Below are 24,792 nucleotides of genomic sequence, written 5' to 3'. Positions count from 1 at the left end.
AGTTGTGTGTTGCCGAACAGAAAAGGCTAGTTATCTCCCTTGTTTTTCTGATAACGTTCGAAAAAGGCTACAGATGTAAATACTTTGATGTAAAGAATAATCCTACAAAGTTTCAATCACATCCGATGAACTTTGTCAAAGATATAAAATGTCTAATTTTTCCTTTGACGCTGACCTGTGACCTTGAAAAAGGTCAAAGGTCAACGAAACCATCGTTAAAGTGTAGAGGTCATTGGAGGTCACGACTAAACAAAATATGAGCCCGATCGCTTTGATAGTTTCCGAGAAAAGTCCAACGTTAAGGTGGTGTCTACGGACGGCCGGCCGGACAGACTAACACTGACCGATTACATAGAGTCACTTTTTCTCAAGTGACTCAAAAAATGATATGAAAAAAAACCTACTTTTATCAAGTATCAGACGCGTGGCCGGATGTATGAAAGTCAATCCACAATATTTTCATACATCCGGTTAACCGGATTTAGTAAAGACCGGATGTATGAAAGACAAAAAGTGGGTCCCGACGACTTTCTTACATCCGGTCTCGACTGTATATTTTTTTTCTTCAAAAAAGCAAAAATTGGTACTAAAAACTCTGATTCTAAAAACAGAATTTAATGGCAAACTTGGAGCTCAGATGACATCAGATTGCACCATCTGGGTTCTTTGGAGAATTTTTTTTCCGGGGGGGGCATGCCCCCCCCCCGGACCCCCTTAGTAAGGCTAGGGGCTTCGACTCTCAATTTTCAGCCTTTTTTTTTTACAATTTTCAATTCCCATGCCTGTATATAGTGCAACTCCTCTTTTAAGACCTCCAAAAACAGTGAGAAAATCAGGTCTTAAAAAGGAGGGAGTCTTAAAATGGGGGTACATTTACAAAGGCTATGAACAGAAAGTCTGAGAAAAGATGATCTTAAAAGGGATCGAGTCTTAAATTGGGGGGTTCCACTGCATATCGTCAGTAATATTTTGCTGAATGAATTTTTTTCTTGGGAGACCATGTGCAACATTACTTGCAACAGTGTGCAGAAAGTCTTTTGCCAAACACTACACAAGTCATTCAAATTTAAAACATTTTATTTTTAAATAATCAGAAGACAACACGAGCATTGGAATCTATACTACAATTACAGGCTGCTTAGATAAAATATAATTGCAGGGGATCAGAAGTACATGTCATCAGTAAGTCAAAACATAATTTTCATACACAACTAGTTATCAGCGAGTTTGTACAATTTCAGCAAATGTGAAGACAAAATAGCCGAGTGACAATCCTGATGAGGAGATGATGCCCATGAGGATAATACACTGTATTAAAGTAGAGCATACATTTTATTCCTGCATTGTAGTGGTATTTACTGTCAGTAATGCCAGGTCCTTCTCATAACAGGAGACCATTAAAGTTTTCGTTCATGACAGGTAACAGGGTATTGGTCAAACATTACGCAAAGCACTGAAAAACATTCTGATGACCCAAAACTCAAAAAAGATAATTGATTGTTTTGGATGACAAGGCAAAATAAAATTAGGGTAGGCAGGTCAGTAACGGTAAAAATGTTGATTAATTAATTTAAAAATATAGTGGGGAGGGGAACTAAATGTTTAATTTAAAAAAAATGTGTTATGCCTTATCAGAATTTCTATACTTCTGATGAAATCCTAGAGGATTCATAATGACAAGAAAACCAGGCAGCAATTGTAAGGCAATAGTCCAAATAACCAGCTTAGAATCAAATGAAACACATAATCAAAACATACAATTCTCCTGCAGGTAAAAGAGTGGAATCCATGCAAACTATAGAATTAGGTGATAAACAAGGAACAATTTCTCTCAGCTAAAACGCATTTTTAAAAATCATTTATCAGGTACTTGGTAATTCAAAGATGAGATAAAACTTCTCTCTCCTTTTCATTCCCACACATATCTTCATTTTCTCAACAGTTGCACATTCAAAACAAAACATAAATATATGCATACAAACATGCAAGACTTGACACACGCAGCATTTTTTTTATGACAATGTGCCTGACAGCGTTCGGGCAAAGAGTTTTCGGTGAGCTTTAGTTCTTTCTATTTTTTTGTCATCTGCCATGGGTGTGTTGAATTCACGCAGAGCAGGCCGATCAGGAGACTGGGGGATAGGGGCGGTGAAGCACTCGCGACACACAGCCAGGTACTTGTCTTCCCCTCCGATCACTTCAACCTGCACACAACAAGATGAAGATTGCATCAGTTCACATCCACTATCCAGACAATATTCATCATTCACATAGCTATTTTTCTTTCGAATACATCACCTCAATTTAACTAATAGGAGTTACCTTACTTACGAGTGCTAGACTGAGAAGCGTCCTATGTTACCAGTACTAGACTGTAAACAAGGTCGCTAACTCTAGATTTCCGTCGGTATACCATTTAGGGGAGTAGTCTCCCTTTGTCGGTAGTACCTCTCTGCGCATGTGCCAATGCCCATAATCCCCAGTTTCAATTTCTTGCTACGGGGAGCTAGACGTGTATTTAGACCTTTCCCGTCTAAGAAGACTTCCTTCACAGGAACTACAACATTCACCTTCAATCACGGTTTGGGCTTTCCTTTTTAAGGGCGATTACTACGCCCGTATACATTCAATGATTCATCACGTTGAACAACGTAACGAACCGTGAAAATGAAAGTGAAACGGCTTAAAAATGTAACAAAGTTACTTCATACTTGGTCATAACAAACACTGTACATAAGGAAGACGTGGAACTTGCGAAGAAAATGCGAAAAAGTGTTTGTGGGTTATCGTCCCTAGTCACATGCTGACGGCGAAAACAAAATGGCGGATCGCGTAGGTACCGATCGCGTGCGAGGTGGTGGTAAATTGTGCTCGGCTTTTTGTTGCAAGAACGCCCGTTACAAACAGAGCTGCTTCGGGAAAACTTTCCACAAGTTCCCTAAAGAAGAAAAAAGGTGGGTTGTGCAGTGATTATTTCATCAGGTTTACCTTCTTCAGAATGAGAATGCAATGGCTCGAGTCAACTCACTCAGATAAGCCAACTGTCTCTGGGCATTTTTGTCTGCTATGATACTACAGTATTTATAGAACTAATATGCAAATGAAATATTACAAACATAGCATGGATCGGTTCATCCTGAGATTTCTGTACTAGCTGTACTATGTACGCGTGTGTCTGCGTGTGTACCTGTGTGTGCATGTGTACACTGTACTTACGACTGTGAGTGTGAGTCAGCAGTCAGTACAAAACAACAGTTTACACTTGATGACAAACTACCCGTGGGCATATTTGCCGAAATCTTTATCAAACCTTGCTTACGGGAAAACTACAGTACAAAGGTACATCACTCATCCGTTTTGCGTTCAGGCAGAGCGTTAGATTTAGACTGAAGATCTGATTTATTTTTTGTCTTTCCTTTTTGCTTAGTTTAACAATAACATTGTTGTTTTTATTGTCAAACTAGGTGCAGAATATGGATGCAATTCACAAGGCGAGAGGACTTTGAAAAGCTGCAGCCAGCTGATGTTCAAGGTCTCAAGCTTTGTACTGATCACTTTGAGGCCAACCAGTAAAACAATCCTGCAGAGAGGATCACTTGTGTGGAATGCTGTCCCGACATTGTTTGCAGTGCCCAATCCACCACCGAAGGTTATTTATTTATTGGTTTTAGGTTTTTGCAAACCAATGAAGCACACTATTAAATGCAGGTTGAGTAATGACAAGTTTGAGGCTGATGTAAGAATTGAAAAAAAACCAGCATTGTTCCCATCAAATAATGCCTGTTTGCATTTAGCGCAAAAAAATGATAAGGCCAACCAAAAAAAGTTACTTATTTTGGATAGATGTCTTGATTATGATGATATGATGAACTTATTTTGCCAAAAAACAGCCCCAAATGGCAAAAAAAGTATAGGGTCGGCGTCAACAACAAAAAAGTTGTATGTTTCTGGTCACCTGACCCTACCTATGTTTTCCCGACGACCCTAGACTTTTATTTTGCATTTTCAAAAATAAAAGGGGTATTCAAAAATCAATTGTTTTCCTGTTTTTCAACAAAATAAGTTAAAAAGATGGTTTAAAAAAAAAAGTTTAGAAAAAAATCTCCACCTTTAGTCATGTTAGGCCACAAAAAAAGTCTGTTTAAGGTAACATAGGCCCTCCAAAAATAGCGTCGGTAGGTCGGCTTTTTATTTTTGTATTTTAGCCATCTGAATATTTTAATTTCATTTTTTAATGCCCCAAAAAAGTCTAGGGCCGGTGGGAAAAAAATAGGGTCGGTCCGGATACTGTAAACAGATTATTTTTTGTTTTGCCTTACGAGAAACATACACTTTTTTGTGTGGCCTAAGACCAATGCCATGAAATTGGGAGAATTGTTTCATTGTGACTGGGTGTTGGTTGTGAGTTTGTCAGTTAAAGAGCTGTGCATTTGCAGGTTGCTAGTGGGAGGAAGCCACCATCGCAAAGGGTAGCTACAAATGAAGCCAGCACCGACCTGTCGCCTGATGCACAAATTGTTCAACCAGGTAAGAGATTTTTAACCATGAAGAACACCCTGACATCAAAAAATGTTTAAACCCATCCATTACATAGTTGATAATTGCTGTATAGGGTGACGGGCGCTGTGGCGGGGTGGTAAGACGTCGGTCTATTAACTCGGAAGGTCGAGGGTTCGAATCCCGGTCGCGGCTGCCTGGTGGGTTAAGTGTGGAGATGTTTCCGATCTCCCAGGTCAACTTATGTGAAGACCTGCTAGTGACTTATCCCCCTTCATGTGTACACGCAAGCACAAGACCAAGTACGCACGAAAAAGATCCTGTAATCTATGTCAGAGTTCGGTGGGTTTTAGAAACACAAAAATACCCCGCACGCTTCCTCCGAAAGCGGCGTATGGCTGCCTAAATGGCGGGGTAAAAACGATCATACACGTAAAATTCCACTTGTGCAAAAAAAATGAGTGCACGTGGGAGTTTCAGCCCACGAGCGCAGAAGAAGAAGAAGAAGAAGAAGCTGTATAGGGCGGATGCATGGATGGATGAAATTGTACCTGTAGTTCCAACACGTAAAGATGGGAAACATATCCTGTTAGAGGCATGGTGTAACAAGAAACAATTAAGTGGCTCTATTCCCATCTCCCCCCCCCCCCTTTTCCCGTCGCGATATAAGCTTCGTGGTTGAAAACGACGTTAAACACCAAATAAAGAAAGAAAGAAAGAGGCATGGTGTGTGAGGAGTTTACCTGGTACTGTTGTCCTAATCAATCAATCAATCAATCAATCAATCAATATGAAGCTTATATAGCGCGTATTCCGTGGGTACAGTTCTAATGGCCTCACCCATTCAGTACCAAACAAGGTCAATTCCATCATTGTTCCACATCGTATCCATAGTTGCTAATACACTTCATTTCTGGCCTGCCTTCCTACGCTATTGTTTATTTTCATTTTGTGATTTAATTACACGTGTTTTAATTTCTTCCAGGTTGTAACTTGTTATGGTTATGTTATTTTATGTGTGTTTTCTTTTTTAGATGACATTCAGGCGATCCTGGAGGACATAGGATGTAAAGCATCAAAGTCGTCATCTTCCCATCCCCTCGTGAAGCGGAACTTTGGCAGAAGGTCAACAAACTGAGGAGCAAGGTTTTCCGATTAGAAAAGAAAACGATGGAACCCCGTGTAAAACGAGCGAGTAAATTAGCCAAGCCTCCCAAGAAAGACTTTGTAGTAGAACAGTTGTCTCTTATATTATCAGGCGAGGCGAGCTATTTTGCCATTTATGCCTGTTACATATTTACCGGTTATCTGCTGCTGTGTCCAATCCTGGCAGAGACGGGAACGCATGTTACCAAGGAGCTGAAGGAGAGTCAATGAGATGAGAGAATGTGATTAACAATTGCCAACTCTCTCCGTACAAAGAGGGTCCAAAATTGTATAAAAAAAATAGATGGTAGGCAATTCAAAATTAAAAAAAGGACTCTCGGAGCATGGACTTAATGAGTCAAAAATTAAAGAAGGCTCTATGAGCCGAAGTACATGTTTTGTCTATTGTCTTTTTTTATTTTGAATTCCCTACCATCTATATTTTGATACAATTTTGGACCCTCCCTGGTGTGTTGTTTCTGATGTACCTTTTAGTCTGTTTACAGTAACATAGGCACACAAAAAGAGGGTCGGTAGGTCGGCTTTTCTTAAAAAAATTTTATAACCATCTTTTTAAATTATTTTGCAAAAAAACAGGAACAAAATTGATTTTTTTTTCTTTTTCTTTTTTTCCAAATGCCAAAAAAAAAGTCTAAGGTTGGTCTAGAAAAATAGGGTTGGTCGGGATACCGTAAACAGGCTATTTTGCTTTGTTTTGCCTAAGCAAAGACTAACAAACTTTCTTTAGGGTCTGACATTGTATATACTATACAATTTTTGGGGTATTAACTAAATACATGTATACAGTTTTCGATTCCTTTTATACTTTTTCACAAATTAGCCCCCCCCCCCCCCCCCCCCCCCCCCCCTTTTTTTTTTTTAGTCTGCCCTGGGGGCGGGAGGTCTCCTAATTTCGGTTTCTAGGGTCACCTTATGCTTCCCCATGAGCTGAGAACTTAATTTAAAATGAGCCTCGATTTCTTTATTTGTATTTTGTAATTGTGCCTTTGTCCAGTCACATGATTTCACTTTGTACTTAAAAACTTGGCGCTGTCATCATTTATTGCTATTTATTGTTCAGTTGTTCAGTATTTATTGCTATTGGGCATCAGTTATTCAGTTGCCCTCTTTCGAATGAGCCATGCATGCATTATGGATGTGTTTAGCGAATTGGGATACCTAAAGCAATGTAAAAGAAACAATGTGAAGCAAACATATAGCACCAAATAAAATAACCGAATCAGAATGGAAACTTCTTCAGTGTATGTGTGTGTGTGTGTGTGTTTGCTGTTTTAAATACCGAAAATGTGAAAATAAAGCAAGTCACAGCATGAGAAAGATCGACTGTACTAGTCATGACAAAGCAGGAGACAGCCTGGTCAGCATGTAGAAAAGGGGAATAACTCGTATTTAGCCATTCTCATTTCTAAGCATGCCCAATGAGGAAGTTATCCTTCTTCCCATTGTAGTTTCTTTGGTCATAAGTAGAAGGTACTTCAATCATCAATGATACCTTGTTGACACACAGAGCCTAACAGGCTCCGTTACTTGTCTTTTTTAACTAGTGAACATGCAATTGAACGACAACTGTTCTTTACTCAGTCGTTACGAATGTCGAACAGATATTTACAGCGGTTGGACCGGTTTCATTGGCGCAATAGAACTCCGCGAACGATAACTTACCTTGCCGCTTTCAATGGAAAGCAACGGCAGGTCACCCTACACATCAATGTAGGAATACGAACAAGACCTTCAACTTCGAAATTACCCGGAAGTTTTTTGCGTTTTAACAGCTTTTTATCAACTACAGCGAGGTTTACCATGCGCGTTATCCCGACCGGAAGCGCATTTCTGATCCGAATTTTTAGGCGTACAAAGTACCGAGCGCCCGCGAAGGTTACATACGGCGTATGAATACTTCTGTCATTACAAACTGCGATGACTCTTGCGGGCAGCGTAGATACGGAACGCAGTACGCTTGAACGCTGATTGAACTGAAGGCACAGAGCGCCCGCGAATGTTACATATGGCGTATGAATACTTCGGTCATTACAAACTGCGATGACTTTTGCGGGCAGCGTAGATACGGACCGCAGTACGCTTGAACGCTGATAGAACTGAAAGCGGGTTGTATCGAAGAATAACAACAACAAACCTCGCCCGCTTGGAAAGAAAACCAAACACTGAGATTGAGATATGCGCCTCCGGGAATATTACGGAGGGAACTTCCTTTACTCTCAGAGAAAGGCAAGTAATTCTCTCTCCTATGTTTCTGGGAAACGATGTTTTCTGCGGTTGGCAGATTATGGTTTTGGTATTTTTATCAGATGATCATGGTGGACTCACAGAGACCACGTGGTGGTACTTCTTCAAATTGGATAAAGAATACTTTCCTTGCCAACTTAACTTGATTAACTTGTATGCGTGCATACATACACATTATATATATATATAAATATATATATTTTTTTAAATTGACAAGGAAGAATTTAAGTGTATGCAAACACAGATGGGACATCTTTATTGGGATATAATCCTTTTTTCTTGGCAAAGGGTATCAAAGAAGTCAGTTGATGTTACAAATTCCATTTTCATGGAGTGTTTAAATCAGCTATCTGAGTGGTAAAAGATTTAACTTATGGATAAACTCAAGTGTTTACACTTTGAGATTTACACTCAGCTAAAATCTGTTGATACCACAGTGCCAGGAGACAGCTCTTCAAATTCAATTAGAACAGGCACACATATATACTTATGTTCTGTTCCAGTGCACAATTGATGTACATTACACTTGAATGACATGTTATGAATAATATACAGTTGAAACCATGCCTTAGGGGCATGAATAAACTTGGTTGTTAACACATGAGTATTACACTCAGCTGAGTTTTCACAACATGCAAGATCGAGCAAGGCTCTGAATAATCGAGCTTCCTATAATGTTGTCATGCCTCTACTTATTCCTGGTTCGTAGGCAAAACCTAAGCCTTTGACCTTTAACAAGGCCACATCTCTACTGTTGTCACCTAATCCTACGACTAGGTTCTCAGAAGTAGACAACAGGACCTAACAATAAGAGGCCGCCCTTAAATAACACTGGCTCTAGTCAGGTTCATACAAGGGATACAATGTTTATCATTTCATATTATGGAAAATATAACATATTTGCTAAACGGATGTTGTTACAACACACAATTAACTATGCCTCCTAGACAGAGCGGCTACTCTCATGAGAAAGGTACTGGATAAACTCTTGGCACATCCATGCCGTTATCAGTACGAGGGGGAATTAAGTCATATTGACATGTATTTATATATACGTAGACATTACCAAACAGACAATGTCGGGCGCTCTGGGGGAATACCTCCAGTAAGCACAGGAAGAGACAGGCTTCCTTTTCGCCCTGATAACTCCCAGGATCGTTGCGACAGCTTATGACAGACTCTCCAGCTGTCAGGCAAGACGTCCACTGGGCGTAACATGAGTAGAATCTCCCTGAGGTAGCTACAGCCTCGTCTGCAACCTCTCCCTTGAGGTGACCCCGAAACACGGCTGTTGACAGGACTGGGCCCCTCCCACCACTATCTTTGCCAGGGTTCCCCATCATGATGGTGGCTTCATGCATTTTGACTACCAGTATTCAGTGCTGCAAACTGCCTGTAGCGATGCTTCAGCACCGGAAGGACAGCTCCCGCCCCCCTTTGCCTGTCTACCACCTCCTGACGGACTGAGGAAGACCTAATGTTTAACGCTCTTGGAACTAGACCAACACTTCACGCCTGACCATATTCAGCAGTGCCCGGCTACACAGAAGTCTGGGAGTGTGAGGAGAATGCCTAGAGCCTCCTAGTTATCTTCATCACCTGGAATGGAGAGCTAATGGTTAGAGGCTACAACCTTCACACCAGGGAGCCGCCCTACCGGTAACAAGATGGCACCTGCAATCTGCATACAGATCACCAGTCAAACAGCGGTGGACAACTGAACAGGGTATAGTAGTCACATCAGTTTCCATGCATACTGCAAGCTCTTGAGGTCTCTAGATGTCTCCTTCGGATACACAGCTACAAGACAGACACTGCGTACCAAGATAAGAGGAATCAAAGTGTCTCAAGACATTTGCCTGAGGAAACGACTCTGAAGATCACTCACACTTGGAGTGGAGCTTGTTCAACAGGGTAACAGGCCCAAGAATCTTGCCATACAAGCGTCGGGCAACACGGGTGAGCATGTTCAGGCTACATCACAAGGCGGGGAGCTGTTGGAGATAACGCAGAGACGGGGGAAGAAGTGCTCTGAGATCGTCAAGTACAGAATGCTTTCATGACCTGTGGACGGACTCAGCGTAACAACTTGTAAGAGTTGCCCCTTCTTCCTGAATGTCATCTGACACCCGCATCAGCCAGGGGATGATGATAGAAATGTCAGATTGTACAGTCGACACTCAACAGAGGATGTCCGACACCTGTAACAGGTCACATCTCGACTGATAATGGTAACAACTCTGGCAGAAGCATCAACAGGAGAGACGACAGTAGACGTCCTAGAGAAGGGATGGGCCGTTTAAGATCACTGGGCAGGTGCCCCTGAGATGATCAGCAGCTTTTGGAAGACAACCTACCCCAGGGTCAGGCAGTCCTTAGGCTACAAAACCTCATGGTTATCATCCTTGGACCAAGTCAAGAACCGCCCTGATATGGCGCTTCGTGGTCGGCTGGGCGTTAAGCAAACAAACCAAGTCAAGGCAAAACCCTTCAACAGGGACAGCACTCAACCTACGTCATGCTTCAGAGACGGACAGACTTGACTAAAGAGGGAATGTCTCCCGAGGTGACTCCGCCCGTTTTTCCATGGACTTTCCAGGAAGGACACTGAGAGATAGTCTGAGGTCTGGCCAGCCATCCGCACTATGAGATCCATGGGCCAGATTTCATAGATCAAGGAGGACCTCTCAGCCCATGCGGATTGATTAGTGCTGCCAGACATCTTGGACTCGGTAAACCATACGTCCCTCCATCATTGAGTCAAATTTTCCTGGAACAAGAAGAGCTTCCTCTACCTTTAGGGGTATTGGGTACGGCCACAGACACACTTGGATTTGGGAAGGCTCAGCCACCCCTTCCAACCGAACCTTGAATTGGACAAGCTTCGTTTGCCTCTTACAACTGGCGCTCTAAGATCCCTGGACCACAGAGATAAGACCTAGAGGTATTCCTCCCCCGAAAGGCATAATGAGTGCGGCAATACCTTTGACAGTGGGTGAATGTGTCCATCCCATCCATATGTAGACTCTCAGATGCCTGGACTCAAAAGCTAAAGGAGCTGGAGGAAAGAGACACAGTGAGATCCTAGCAGGAGCTAGGAATACCACACAAGGCTATCTCCCTCGCTCCCAGTCTACGGTGACACAAGGTTATTGGGTGAGTATAAGTTGTGTCACTATAAGAGCTTGAGGTAGAGACACAGTGAGATCCTAGCTGGAGCCAGGAATACCACACCAGCCTATCTCACTCACTCCCAGTCTACGGCTACGCGTCGTTTTTGGGCGAGAAACGTGGCAACTCGGGTGCTGACTAAGACCTTTGTCAAGTCAGAACTATGCATCAGACCAAGAGAGTACACCTCCTGCCTCAGGCAGGGGCCTGAAAACAACTCTGCATAGTCACCCTAGAGCTCAGCTCCACAAACAGCTGAAGTGCCCCAGAGCTCACAAAGCTATGCTGGTCAGACAATGCAACACTTGCCGCCCGCAGCCACGCCTACTGATAATCCAGATATGGACTTGGGTGATCTAGGCAGAAGTACTACTGAGATCACAACATAAGACATCTTTGTGAGTTCAACTACCAGGGGGCAGAACTTTGCATCAGCCCAAGATAGTGCACCTTCGGCCATAGGCCGGAGAACATCACTGCATAGTCATCTAAGAACTTGTGAGCTCTACAGAAATCTGGAGTGTCCCAGAACCCACAAAACCTATGCTGGGCAGACAACCCAGCAGATGCCACCTACAACCATGTTTACAGAAAACCTAGATCAAGGACCTGGCTGATCAAGCCAGTAAACGGTCCTGCTGAAATCACAAATGGGACCTCTCAGTGAGTTGCATGCCAGGCATGGCACCCTCTTGAGTAAGACAAGAGCGGTCATTCAGCCAATAAGGGCTCAGAGATGCCCATGGTCACTGGGGACCCCCTCACGCTATAAGTGTGGAATTTCAAAGTAAGAAGCAGGTTTTCCCCTTGGGTAAAGGCAATACAGCTGGCTGTCTTTCACTGGCTATTCTAGGACAAATGGTACCTATAACCATTAAGGGTAGGCTTTAGCCCCCACATGCGTTGAGACAGGCACAGGAAAGGTGCAGACAGTGACCGTACTGCTGAGCGCACTTGCGCTTACTTCCTGTCACGCAGGAGGAACAGCTAAGTCAGCCTGAATTTACACTGGTATCTGTGCCTACCATCCTCATTAGAGAGGTAAATTCAGAGAGGATATATATATTCATTCATGCGACTGGCACAATTGTTTGCCATGGAAAGTGGTGCCTCAGACCAGAATTCTACAGGATCTCTGGAAACTCTGTCAATCTCCCTTAAATGGAGGATCAGTCGCAGAGACGCACCTTGGTGATAAGTTCAAGGTATTAGAGGAATTGTTATCTCTGACCATTCCTCATCTTTTAGGTCGTTCACCTGATCCGCCTGCAGAACTTTACGTTGCTGGGGAGTTGGGTCGCTCAAGGCGCATAATGGCAAGTCATAACCATAACCCAACATTGATAAAGACAAGTGATCAGAGGAATATTAACGACCATCGAGTAGAAACCAGCTCTACATTGACAGGTGGGACTTTCTTTCGATTGTCCCTTTCTGGAGCAAGTTGACACAGTGGCAACAATGCAACTTGCCACTCGCCCGACTCAGGATTTCTTGCTTCTCAGTCCGATGATCTATCCTTTTCTTCCCCCGATTTTACAGGGGGGATTCCGGACAAATGGGCTGAGTCGGGTGAGGTGACACTAGATTACCGATCGAAAGTCAACCCTCCAGCCTGTTATCTATTCTCCTATTAGTTAAATTGAGGTGATGTATTCGAAAGAAATATGTATTTTTTACAAGTAAAATGACTATTTCTAAGAATACTCACCTCAATTTAACCAGAGACCCTCCCACCAACCCCGCTATTGACTTAATAGCTTCGAATTGAAACTGGGGATTATGGGCATTGGCACATGCGCAGAGAGGTACTACCGACAAAGGGAGACTACTCCCCTAAATGGTATACCGACGGAAATCTAGAGTTAGCGACCTTGTTTACAGTCTAGTACTGGTAACATAGGACGCTTCTCAGTCTAGCACTCGTAAGTAAGGTAACTCCTATTAGTTAAATTGAGGTGAGTATTCTTAGAAATAGTCATTTTACTTGTAAAAAATACATTTTTCATTTACCTTATTATCCAATTGCTGGGAAATTTGGGTCACTTCCTCCCAGTGGAAAGCTAGCAGCAACAAGAGTTGCGCTACCCAGGTGTGTGTGTGTTTAGGTGTAATCAGCCACCTGCACTTATGGCAGAATGACCGAGGTCTTTTACATGCCACTGTGATGACACAGGGTTCAGACAGGCGTTTGAATCTGCACGTCAAGGTGAACCTGTGTCCGCCCCAGCCTGGATTGGAACCCGTCAATCAATCAATCAATATGAGGCTTATATCGCGCGTATTCCGTGGGTACAGTTCTAAGCGCAGGGATTTTTTTTTTTATTTTTTTTTAACCCGTGACCCCAGGTTCACATTAACAAGTCCAGTGCTCTATCAACTGAGCTACATGTCCCCTGGGTATAGATAAACATTCTGCCATGTGTACATTCCCTGAAGTTTTCTATACCTGCATGCTTCGCAAACCACTCAATGACACATTTTATGAAACAATAAGTTATAAACTATAAATAAATGAAAATTAATGTTGCAGAAGTCCCCCCCCCCCCCCCCCCCCCCCCTAGGCCAAAAAAAAAAAATTGTCTGTTTAGGGTAACATGACCAAAAAAAGTAGGGTCGGAAGGTAGGTTTTTTTTGTTTTTTGTTTTTTTGTTTTTTGTGGTGTAAATGCTATGTTGGCAGAACATTCACTTCTTATATTTGATGAATGCATGTTTCAAAACTAACATATAAATAAAACAGAGAGAAAGGGAGAGAAAGAAACGCCAAATGTCTTTTTTTTAGCATTTTTACCTCTTTTTTTTCTTTTTTTTTTTTAAATCAAAAAAAAGTTTTTGGGTCGGCGCCAAATCGATAGGGTCGGTCGGGTTACCCTAAACAGACAATTTTTTTTTTTTGGCCTTATGACTGTTCATAGTCCAAAAACTAAAATCATATAGTAAAAGCAAGCATGTCACCCCAGCTATACGGTTTCCTCACAAAGCCTACTTTAATTATAAATGGTTTTATGTAATTTTAATGAGCGACATTCAATAGAGTTTTACCTTGTCTTCCAGAGTTTTCCTTCTTGTGAAGGCAGCAGGTTTGTAGCAGAGGGTGCAGACAGCAGTCAGTTTTGTCACGCTCTCAGCAACTGGCACAAGGTTCAGTATATCACCAAAAGCCTGCACATGAATATTGTATTTTGAAATCGTAATCCACCAACGCCTCAGACAGTCAACAAAACCTGTTGACATACACCATGCACACACACTGGCAACTTAAACTTACAATGCATTCCCAGTTTTAAAATTATGATGTTCGTCCTTCGTTTTCGAAGATGACCGCAGACTCATGGCATGCTTGGATGTCTGGTCTGATGGGTCTGAAGATGACTGCTGAGACTAATCTGGGCCAGGAAACCCCTCCTGCATGTAGGACACACATGAGAGGGTTCAGCTTCAGGGTACTGGCTGCTCTGGTTTTCCGGAGTTTGCGCTTTTGCTCTGCGATGTGAGTTCTCTTTTCCGTGGTCTTGGCACCTGTATGTATGACTATAAGGCTACGCCAGTTTGATCAGTCTTGAGCAAGAGTCGCGTGAATGTCAAGTTTTCTTCAGAGGCTTTTAGCATGTCCTTAAATCTTTTCTTTTGCCCTCCAACATCACGTTTGGCAGAGTTCACCATAAGGAAGCTGCTTTGTGATGCGGTGATCTGGCAAGCGACAGACATGTCCAGCTTATCTCACCTGGGCTTTCTTCAAGAAGGTGACCACACTTGTCATGTCAGCCTGTTGTAGCACCTCGGTGTCGAGTATCTTGTCTTGCTAGCGAATATGCATAAGCTGCTGCGTAGACACCTCATGTGAAAGTGGTTGAGTTGTTGCACATGTCTCCTGTAGACTGTCCAGGATTCACAGGTATATAGGACTGAGGAGGGTTGTGGGGACAGCTGCACAGGCTGGTAGTGGTACATGACCTATCTTTTTACATTTAGTCAAGTTTTGACTAAATGTTTTAACATAGAGGGGGAATCGAAACGAGGGTCGTGGTGTATGTGTGTGTGTGTCTGTCTGTGCGTGTGTAGAGCGATTCAGAGTAAACTACTGTACCGATCTTTATGAAATTTGACATGAGAGTTCCTGGGTATGATATCCCCGGACGTTTTTTCGATAAATGTCTTTGATGACGTCATATCCAGCTTTTTGTAAAAGTTGAGGCGGCACTGTCACACCCTCATTTTTCAATCAAATTGATTGAAATTTTGGCCAAGCAATCTTCGACAAAGGCCGGACTTTGGTATTGCATTTCAGCTTGGTGGCTTAAAAATTAATTAATGACTTTGGTCATTAAAAATCTGAAAATTGTAAAAAAAAAATTTTTTTTATAAAACGATCCAAATTTACGTTCATCTTATTCTTCATCATTTTCTGATTCCAAAAACATATAAATATGTTATATTTGGATTAAAAACAAGCTCTGAAAATTAAAAATTATGATCAAAATTAAATTTTCAAAATCAATTTAAAAACACTTTCATCTTATTCCTTGTCGGTTTCTGATTCCAAAAACATATAGATATACGTTTGGATTAAAAACACGCTCAGAAAGTTAAAACGAAGAGAGGTACAGTAAAGCGTGCTATGAAGCACAGCGCAACCGCTACCGCGCCAAACAGGCTCGTCACTTTCACTGCCTTTTGCACTAGCGGCGGACTACGTTCAATTTCATTCTGTGAGTTCCACAGCTTGACTAAATGTAGTAATTTTGCCTTACGCGACTTGTTAATACTTATTGTGAGGCCAAAGTTGTCACAGGCTGTTGAGAACTAGTGCATCTCTTGTTGCAACTTGCATCTCCGGTTCATTACCAGCGTTGAGAGAACAGTCATCAGCGAAGACAAAATCTCTCGGATTGGACGTTGAATAGCTTGCCATCTGTGCGATACCTGATGCGGATGCCAGGGGTGCCGCTGTCGAAGGCAACAGTCAGCATTGCCGAGATCATCATGCTGAAGAATGTGTGGGGGCTAAGACACAGCCTTATTTGACGCCATTAGTTACTGAGACACGGACAGTCTTGCCATTGTGGAACTGTCATACCATGTTGGCGAACTTGCTTGGGCAAGAAAATTAAAAGCAAGAAAGTGAAAGAAACTATAAACAATCAATGATTACAATCACTACCAGTTTGCGAAGTCCAAAAAAAAGCTTCAAATAACAAAGTAAGCGCTACTGTATACACAAAGCCAACGGTTAATGAAGACAGCTAGGCGGAACCAGTCTTCTGACCCGTAACAACGTAAGATTGAGAAAAATTCTGCACTAAGTCATTTTCAGTCATGGATCTTCATGTCTACATCCTACTGCGAGTCTTACCTTTTTCTGGAAAGTGCCATCCAAAGCAGCGACAATGACAATCTTGCCTTGGTTTGCAAGCTCATCAGCAAAAGCAACCACATCCGGGAACTGGAATACAACAGAACTTAAGCATTCTTCATTGAGCACCAACAATGCTGTCTACCTATTTAGCATAAAACTTCTGAGTCCTGAGATTATACAACAATCCTGATGGGTTTTCTACTACTTATTCTACAAACTGTAACTAAGTAGCTAGCACAACACACAGCTCTTGTAGTTGTACAGACAGATCAGCGTTGCTAATGGTAAATGCTATTGGGCGGGGATGTAGCTCAGTCAGGGCGGGGATGTAGCTCAGTCAGGGCGGGGATGTAGCTCAGTCGGTAGCGCGCTGGATTTTGTATCCAGTTGGCCGCTGTCAGCGTGAGTTCGTCCCCACGTTCGGCGAGAGATTTATTTCTCAGAGTCAACTTTGTGTGCAGACTCTCCTCGGTGTCCGAACAACCCCGTGTGTACACGCAAGCACAAGACCAAGTGCGCACGAAAAAGATCCTGTAATCCATGTCAGAGTTCGGTGGGTTATAGAAACACAAAAATACCCAGCATGCTTCCTCCGAAAACGGCGTATGGCTGCCTAAATGGCGGGGTAAAAAACGGTCATACACGTAAAATTCCACTCGTGCAAAAAACACGAGTGTACATGGAAGTTTCAGCCCATGAACGCAGAAGAAGAAGAAGAAGTAAATGCTATTCGCGACAGAAAACCAAAGTAAGGGCATTTAAAACGTTGCATTAAGTACTACTTGCAAAAAAACAAAACGATCAGAGGAAATAAATTAATAACTAATATGATCTTCCTACAGTGGAAGCACCAGAACTTTTTTGTTTTTACCCTTCGAAAAAAAATACTGACCCTAATTAGTAATTTGTTTGGTATTATCATTAGGAACAATCTATTGATTTCGTTTTGCCTGACAAATTACATGATACAGATCGATAGTAATTAGAATACAAATAACAATTCAGAATTATTGATTGCAAACTTACAAACTGTCCTTCATCAATGCCTACGATGTCGTACTGGAGTGCCTGTGCAGCCACCGGCGTCAGTTTGTTGGTGGAGATTGCCGGTAAGATCTGTCTGTTGGAGACAGATAAGCATCAAACTCAACGTTCTGTCAAGAGCTGTGTGTAAACAAGGTTGATAGAACAGTGAAACCCGGCTATATTGAAGTCGGCTATATTGAAATCCCGGCTATATTGAAGAATTTTTTCAGATCCTGGCTGAAGCTCTACTTTTTCTTTGTTAAAAAATGTTGGCTACATTGAAGTCGGCTATATTGAAATCCCGGCTATATTGAAACAAAAATTTAGCCCACGGGACGTTTTTACCTGGCTATATTAAATGTTTGCTCCAAAGATTTGTTTAAATTTTTATTTTTAAGAACAATGACTGCGCGGGCGCCGAATGATATGACACGCCTCTGTCAGCGCAATCAGTTGAGGAAGGGGAGAGGCCAGATCAGCATCAACTTTCGAGTCAGGAGGTCTCTGATAACAATTACAGTCTAACAATGCCGCGGGCCTCTGACAGCTACGCCATGTAGTCTTGTGGTGCGTAGATCTCCCTGACTTAATTTCTCTTGTTCATGTGAGTAGTTTCCCTTTGTACACTAGCAAAAATGGCTGCAAAACAAACAAGTCGCGTAAGACGAAATAACAACATTTAGTCAAGCTGTCGAACTCACAGAATGAAACTGAACGCACTGCATTTTTTTCACAATGACCGTAGTCCGCCGCTCGTACAAAAGGCAGTGAAATTAACGAGCCTGTTTAGCGCGGTAGTGGTTGGGCTGTGCTGCAAAGCACGCTTTTCTGTACCTCTCTTAAGCTTCGCTTTAACTTTCTGAGCGTGTTTTAATCCAAACATATCATATCTATATGTTTTTGGAATCAGGAACCGACAAGAAATAAGCCTATTGAAATTGTTTTTAAATCGATTTCGGAAATTTAATTTTGATCATAATTTTTATATTCTTTATTTTCAGAGCTTGTTTTTAATCCGCATATATCATATTTATATGTTTTTGGAATCAGGAAATGATGAAGAATCAGATGAACGTAAATTTGGATCGTTTTATATAAAAAACGCTCGCGCTGGACCCGAGTACTCTTCAGACTGGCTCGCTCCCCCAGTATGAAAGTTTTTGTCTTGTGCACGTTTAAGACCAAGTGATTGCTCTGTGTGAATTACAGGCATTCCCTTTGCTATATAAATACATTGCATGCGAGGATGTGCGTGGTGACTGGCCTTTCTCTTTTATTTGATCACAGTGAAAATGCACACACACATTCACACACACACACTCTCTCTCCCTCACTCCCTCTCTTTCTTACACACACACACACACACGAGTACAGACTCATGCACACGCACACACACACACGCAGTAACACTAACACATGTGCACAAAATGAACACACACACACCGCGCGAGAGAAAAAGACTACAGGGATGATGCATTAATTGACGTCAAAGACTTTCGACCGTGACGTAATCTTTTTATGACGCTATATTTCTTGTCACTGTGTGACGCGTTCGGCTGTTCTATCAGACTGCCTGGCTGGCTGTGGCTCTGCGAATTCCTCCCACCGCCAAGTCGTTTTTTTGTGGTTTATTTCGCATTTAGGTCCCAGGTAACATTATGAAGTTTAATACGATCAATCGGACCTATTATCAAGTTAGTGTATCAACTTTTGAACGAACTGCGCCCAGTAGTTTCCCAGCAATAAGCTGTTAAGTCGAGACACACACAATTAAAGTCTGTTGAGCCCAAGTACTAGCGTATTCGGGGATAAAAACAAATTTAATGACAATTTTCAGATTTTTAATGACCAAAGTCATTAATTAATTTTTAAGCCACCAAACTGAATTGCAATACTAAAGTCCGGCCTTCGTCGAAAATTGCTTGACCAAAATGTCAATCAATTTCATTAAACAAGAAGAGCAAACGCTCGATCGAGTCACTTTCGCAGTTCTGAATATTATATGAGGCATCAGATGGACAGGAAGAAATTGCTATTCACAACACAATGAGTCACGTTCACATAAAATTTGAGCCCGGTCACTTTTATAGTTTCCGAGAAAAGCCCAACGTTAAGTTGTGTGTTGCCGAACAGAAAAGGCTAGTTATCTCCCTTGTTTTTCTGATAACGTTCGTAAAAGGCTACAGATGTAAATACTTTGATGTAAAGAATAATCCTACAAAGTTTCAATCACATCCGATGAACTTTGTCAAAGATATAAAATGTCTAATTTTTCCTTTGACGCTGACCTGTGACCTTGAAAAAGGTCAAAGGTCAACGAAACCATCGTTAAAGTGTAGAGGTCATTGGAGGTCACGACTAAACAAAATATGAGCCCGATCGCTTTGATAGTTTCCGAGAAAAGTCCAACGTTAAGGTGGTGTCTACGGACGGCCGGCCGGCCGGACAGACTAACACTGACCGATTACATAGAGTCACTTTTTCTCAAGTGACTCAAAAATTAGGGTGTGACAGTGCCGCCTCAACTTTTACAAAAAGCCGGATATGACGTCATCAAAAACATTTATCGAAAAAATGAAAAAAACCTCTCGGGATATCATTCCCAGGAACTCTCATGTGAAATTTCATAAAGATGTGTCCAGTAGTTTACTCTGAATCGTTCTACACACACACACACCACGACCCTCGTCTCGATTCTCCCTCTATGTTAAAACATTTAGTCAAAACTTGACTAAGGCCACACACAAAAACAAATAGGTGTGGTTATGGTAACATAGCAAAAAAAAATAGGGTAGGAAGGTAGGCAATCATTTTTTTTTTTAAACTTTTTTTTCTAATGTGTACAAATTAAACCTACTTGACAGGGAAATAAGTGTGCGACTCGGGCGATTTCGCTTTCATTGCGTTTTCTGCACTTGTTTTTTTGTTTGTTTTGTTTTGACAAATGTAAGGCCTAAAAAAAAAATAGGTGTGGTTACGGTAACCCGACCTACCCTATTTTTTTGGGCCGACCCTATAACTTTTTATTACATTTGTCAAAAAAATACCCCAAAAAACAAGTAAACGAGTGCAGAAAACGCAATGAAAGCGAAAGTGCCCGAGTCGCACACTTATTTCCCTGTCAAGTAGGTTTAATTTGTACACATTAGAAAAAAAAGTTAAAAAAAAAAAAAGTGATTGCCTACCTGCCTACCCTATTTTTTTTGGCTATGTTACCGTAACCACACCTATTATTTTTTTTGGCCTTATCAAAAGTTATAGGGTCGGCCCCTAAAAATAGGGTAGGTCGGGTTACCGTAACCACACCTATTTTTTTTTTAGGCCTAAATGTAAAAAGGGTGAGTCTGACAATTAAAAGAAAAATTGAGCTTATTCAGAAGCTGGAAACTGGCTGCAAACAAAGAAAGGAAGTAGCTGAGGAATATGGAATGTGTGTTTGTGTGTGTAAGGGAGGGGGGCGTGTGTGTGTGCAGAAAAAAGCAAGGAGGCTCGAAGAACAACAGCCAACAGATTAATGGGAATATATCTCACATCAAACGCAATGTGTGGACACAGAAATGAGAACGTATAGTGAAAAAAAGTTCGGTTATACATGTATTGAATTTCTGAAGGAACAAGGAGAGAAATTCAATATAACCGAGAATTGCCTGATTGAAGTTCCGGCTATATTGAAGGTCTTCCCGTATCCCGTGCCACTTCAATATAGCCGGGTTTCACTGTAAGTAATTCGCCCAAAATCTTTAAAAAAAATAATTTTAAATAAGTAATCTGTAGATTTTGTTTATTTGTACTTTATAAATGTGATAGAAAGTTTCTCACTACCATTCCCCCCGATTTGATATCATGTCTCGCATTAAAAATTAGCACCTTACTTTAAGTTAACTCAGATTTTACTCCTGCCTTAAATGTGCAGAACAGACTTTGCTTTACAAACGGGTGAATGGCATAAAACAGGTGGATCACTGTATTTTAGTTTTTTACCATCCTGAATGAATCTGTATTATAATTTATATGCATTCTAATTTATAATGGATCCAATGCAGCAGTGAACTTTCTCTGTGTTACAAGTGTTCTGCAATGTGTCACCTGTCATGTGTAGAAACACCATCGTTGTCATAGCGATTGTCTCCAGAATACTTGATGATCAAGCAAGCATACTGTGCAACTCTGAAGCGTTTCAGCCTTCTGATGAGTTCCGTTCTAAAAGAGAAACAAAAGACAATATTAATCAGTAAACAGTCAACTGTCAATAATATCATGAGTTAACTCAAACAAGTCATAGGCAAAACCCATTTTGTCTAAAGCTCTTGAATAAAATTGAAATGCAAGACTGATTACCACAGATCACACTTCGTGACTTACTGACAGGCTTAAAGTTAAAACAAACATCCACACAAAAACAAAATCAAATAAGTTATTTATAATATTAATGAATAATCCAATAATCATTAAAAAAAAATCAAATTGATTTTAAACATCTTTTACTTGTCAGTTGTGCTTTAATCATTATTATTAATTTCAAAGCAACAGTGTGAATCTGTTCAGTCAACTAACATTATTCTGAGTACTTCTTGCAGTAACTGCAGTATGACTTTAGTAATACAAGTAGTATGAATGCAAGTTTGTAACATGGCCACATTTAATTATCATTTATCAAAAATACTTGTAAGGGTTCATACCAAAAATTAGATCAAACTTAAAATTTAGTTTATTCAAATTCAAAATGAAACGGAGTAACTCGTTACTTACGTTTTGCCTGAGAACATTGGCCCAATGATCAACTGAAACAGAGCGAAACAAATTAATTGTTAAGCAGGCCTGAAAGTGGCGAGTATTTTACTCGCCACAGCGAGTAGAAACATGTATGTAACTCACTGGTGAGTAGAAATATGTTCATCTACTCGCCAAATGCGAGTCAAGTTGCTACAAACAAATTGGTTCGGCTAGTAAAGTTTGTTTCTGGATAGTACATTTTTAGAATCACTAGCCAAAGGCTAGTACCCCATTCTTTTGACTTTCAGGGTTGTTAAGCAGTTTGCTGGATTAATCTTAAATCTACCAAAGTGTGCCTTTGATCATGGTGGCGAAAGACTATTAAGTACTTCATGATCAGTCTTAACAGTCATATCAAAGTGAAACTCAAATAATCAGTCTACGGCAGTAGGGTACAAACTGATAAAGACTGAGTATATCTTTTCTTTTTTTTTATCAGGAATTCCACTGGTGCGCATTCACTGAATACAGGAAAAACACCTGCAGAAAGTCCACGCACAGAAAATGCACCCTTTTTGGGTCGAATTAGAATAGCTCTGTATGAGTAATGCTTTGTGACTGTCTGTATCTGTATCTGTAGGGTACGTCGCTAGCATCCAGATTGCTGGCTTTGGCGCGACGGGTGGGTGTGCGCAGCGACGTCGTCTAGCGGCGGCTGGTGGTCAGCGCCGACTTGAATGCCTCAGTAGAGTCTGAGTGGACAACTATGTTGTCCAGGTGATTCCACTCTATTGTGGATCGTGGGAAAAACGACTGTCTGTATTGTTCGGTGTTGCAGCGTGGTACAGCGAAACACCTGTTGTTGTTTTTTACGTAATTGTCTATGGGGTTGCTACCAACGTAGTCTGCTGTTTGTCTTCTGGGTCGAATCATGCGGCCAGCACGTTGAGGGGTCAGGAATTTGTCTGGAGGCATTGCCGGCGCCAGCCCCTCAACCACCTAGCTTGTAGTAAAAAGTCAGGCGGAGGTGTACTCGTCGTTCCTGGGGCTGGAGAGACCGGAGGTTGTGACTCTGAGCTTGAGTGAGTCATTTTGACAGCAGTGTCTAACTCCACCCGATCACGCCTGGGACTAAGAAATTGAAAGATTTTTCAGAAGAAAAGCAATTTCGGTCTGGCAGAGTCCCGATCTTTATACCAAAGCCGTTGACAGGATGATCGGCGTCCAGATGTTCACATTCACTAGTAGTAGTCACTGTAGTCACCGCACTGTAGTGCACTGCAGATGATGCCAGATCTGCAAAATGATAAGTGTGCCGTTTATTTAAGTGATTGAGACCATACCTCCACGTGTCCGCTTTGTTTGTAATCGGGGTCGTGTACAGTAGTTTGAGACTCTTCGACTGGAATATTTTCAGACATTTTGAAGCGATAACTGCGTTTGTTGTCTTCTTTCAGACTTGGCGCTCTATTTTGCGCGCCTTCACGCATGCGCGCGATTGGAAACCGAAATGCTAAATAGAAATATTTTTGTTTTGCAGACGAAATTTAAAAATAAATTAGAAAGATAAAGCTTAGTGTTTACACAAAGAAAATATTTTTGTTTTATTTGGTTTTGTAAAAGCACTTCCTGCCATTAGCTTTCCTTGACAACCAAGATGGCGGACAACGAGGTAAATTCACTCTCCTAGTTCACTGTTGTTGTTATTTCTGGTTATCACGTTCACTCGCAAGCCAAAACAGTTAATATTTAGTTTAGGGACCTACTTATGTGTCATTCTATTATGCTTTGCATCTTTTTGACGTCCCATGACGCTGTTTACAGTCAAGAAAACAGGGACATCTTTGCCTCCCTCCTCCTAACACACATAACGGTCAAAACATTCGCTGTCTGTCTGTCTCTTTGTCCGTCTGTCTGTCTCTATTTCTGTCTTCCTCTCTCAATATCTTTCTCTCTCACACACACTATCTCTCTCACACTCTTACTCATAATCAAACACACACACACATGTAAACACACACAAACACACACACACACACACACACATACACACACACACACAGAGGGTATCTGGTGATTTATATATCACACTTTATATGGAACGAGTGTCTGCAGGTTGGAATTAATAGAAGAAGATAAATGTTTACCACAGTATAACAGAAGACTGAATAAACCACACACACACACACACACTTCTTCTTCTTCTTAGTGATAGGTAGCCAACATCAGCATGGTGATGAATCTGCTACGCACACACACACACACACACACACACAAACACACACACACAAATAGGATATCTGGTGATTCATAGTTTATATAGAACGAGTGTCTGCATGTGAGAATCAATAGAATAAAACACTGATTGAAACACACACACACACACACACACACACACACACACACACACACACACACACACACATCTCTGTAATACATGTAAAGTAATTGAAGATGAGCTACATTTTCTGGACAATTGCAAGAAATTTAACAATATTAGAAAAAAGTTAGTAGAAGAAGAAGTATAAAACTGTGACTTAAGGAAACCAAGCGATCTGTTATTTAAAAAAGACGAACAAATTCAAAATTTGCTGGGAGCCTTTGTTTTTAATTGTT

General features: G+C 41.3%; 1 protein-coding gene and 1 long non-coding RNA gene across 2 annotated transcripts; one reads left to right on the top strand and one right to left on the bottom strand.

Annotated features, from left to right (window-relative positions):
- Window positions 1-989: 989 nt before the first annotated feature.
- On the bottom strand, window positions 990-23,713 carry LOC138958222 (thymidine kinase, cytosolic-like). Its single transcript, XM_070329322.1, has 7 exons — window positions 23,520-23,713; window positions 22,213-22,244; window positions 21,550-21,663; window positions 17,464-17,557; window positions 16,435-16,524; window positions 14,124-14,243; window positions 990-2,204 (listed from the first exon to the last, which is right to left on the bottom strand). Exons 1-7 carry the CDS (start codon window positions 23,664-23,666, stop codon window positions 2,013-2,015), a joined length of 789 nt encoding a protein of 262 aa, XP_070185423.1. The 5' UTR covers window positions 23,667-23,713; the 3' UTR covers window positions 990-2,012.
- LOC138958223 (uncharacterized) lies at window positions 3,519-6,889 on the top strand. The gene is made up of 3 exons (XR_011453343.1): window positions 3,519-3,649; window positions 4,437-4,527; window positions 5,532-6,889. It is a non-coding gene; the product is annotated as an uncharacterized lncRNA (long non-coding RNA).
- Window positions 23,714-24,792: the final 1,079 nt, after the last annotated feature.

This window comes from Littorina saxatilis, linkage group LG2 (genome assembly GCF_037325665.1).
Source record: "Littorina saxatilis isolate snail1 linkage group LG2, US_GU_Lsax_2.0, whole genome shotgun sequence".
In the NCBI taxonomy this organism is placed as follows: Eukaryota; Metazoa; Mollusca; class Gastropoda; order Littorinimorpha; family Littorinidae; genus Littorina; species Littorina saxatilis.
This window is presented reverse-complemented; position numbering and strand designations above follow the sequence as displayed.

Excerpts from the sequence above, each read along its gene's own strand:
- LOC138958222 (XM_070329322.1), bottom strand. The coding sequence starts at position 23,666 with ATGCGTGAAGGCGCGCAAAATAGAGCGCCAAGTCTGAAAGAAGACAAC. Across the intron at positions 22,245-23,519 it reads AACAAAGCGGACACGTGGAG|TTGATCATTGGGCCAATGTT; the intron begins GTATGGTCTCAA and ends GCTCTGTTTCAG. Across the intron at positions 21,664-22,212 it reads CCAATGTTCTCAGGCAAAAC|AACGGAACTCATCAGAAGGC; the intron begins GTAAGTAACGAG and ends TTTCTCTTTTAG.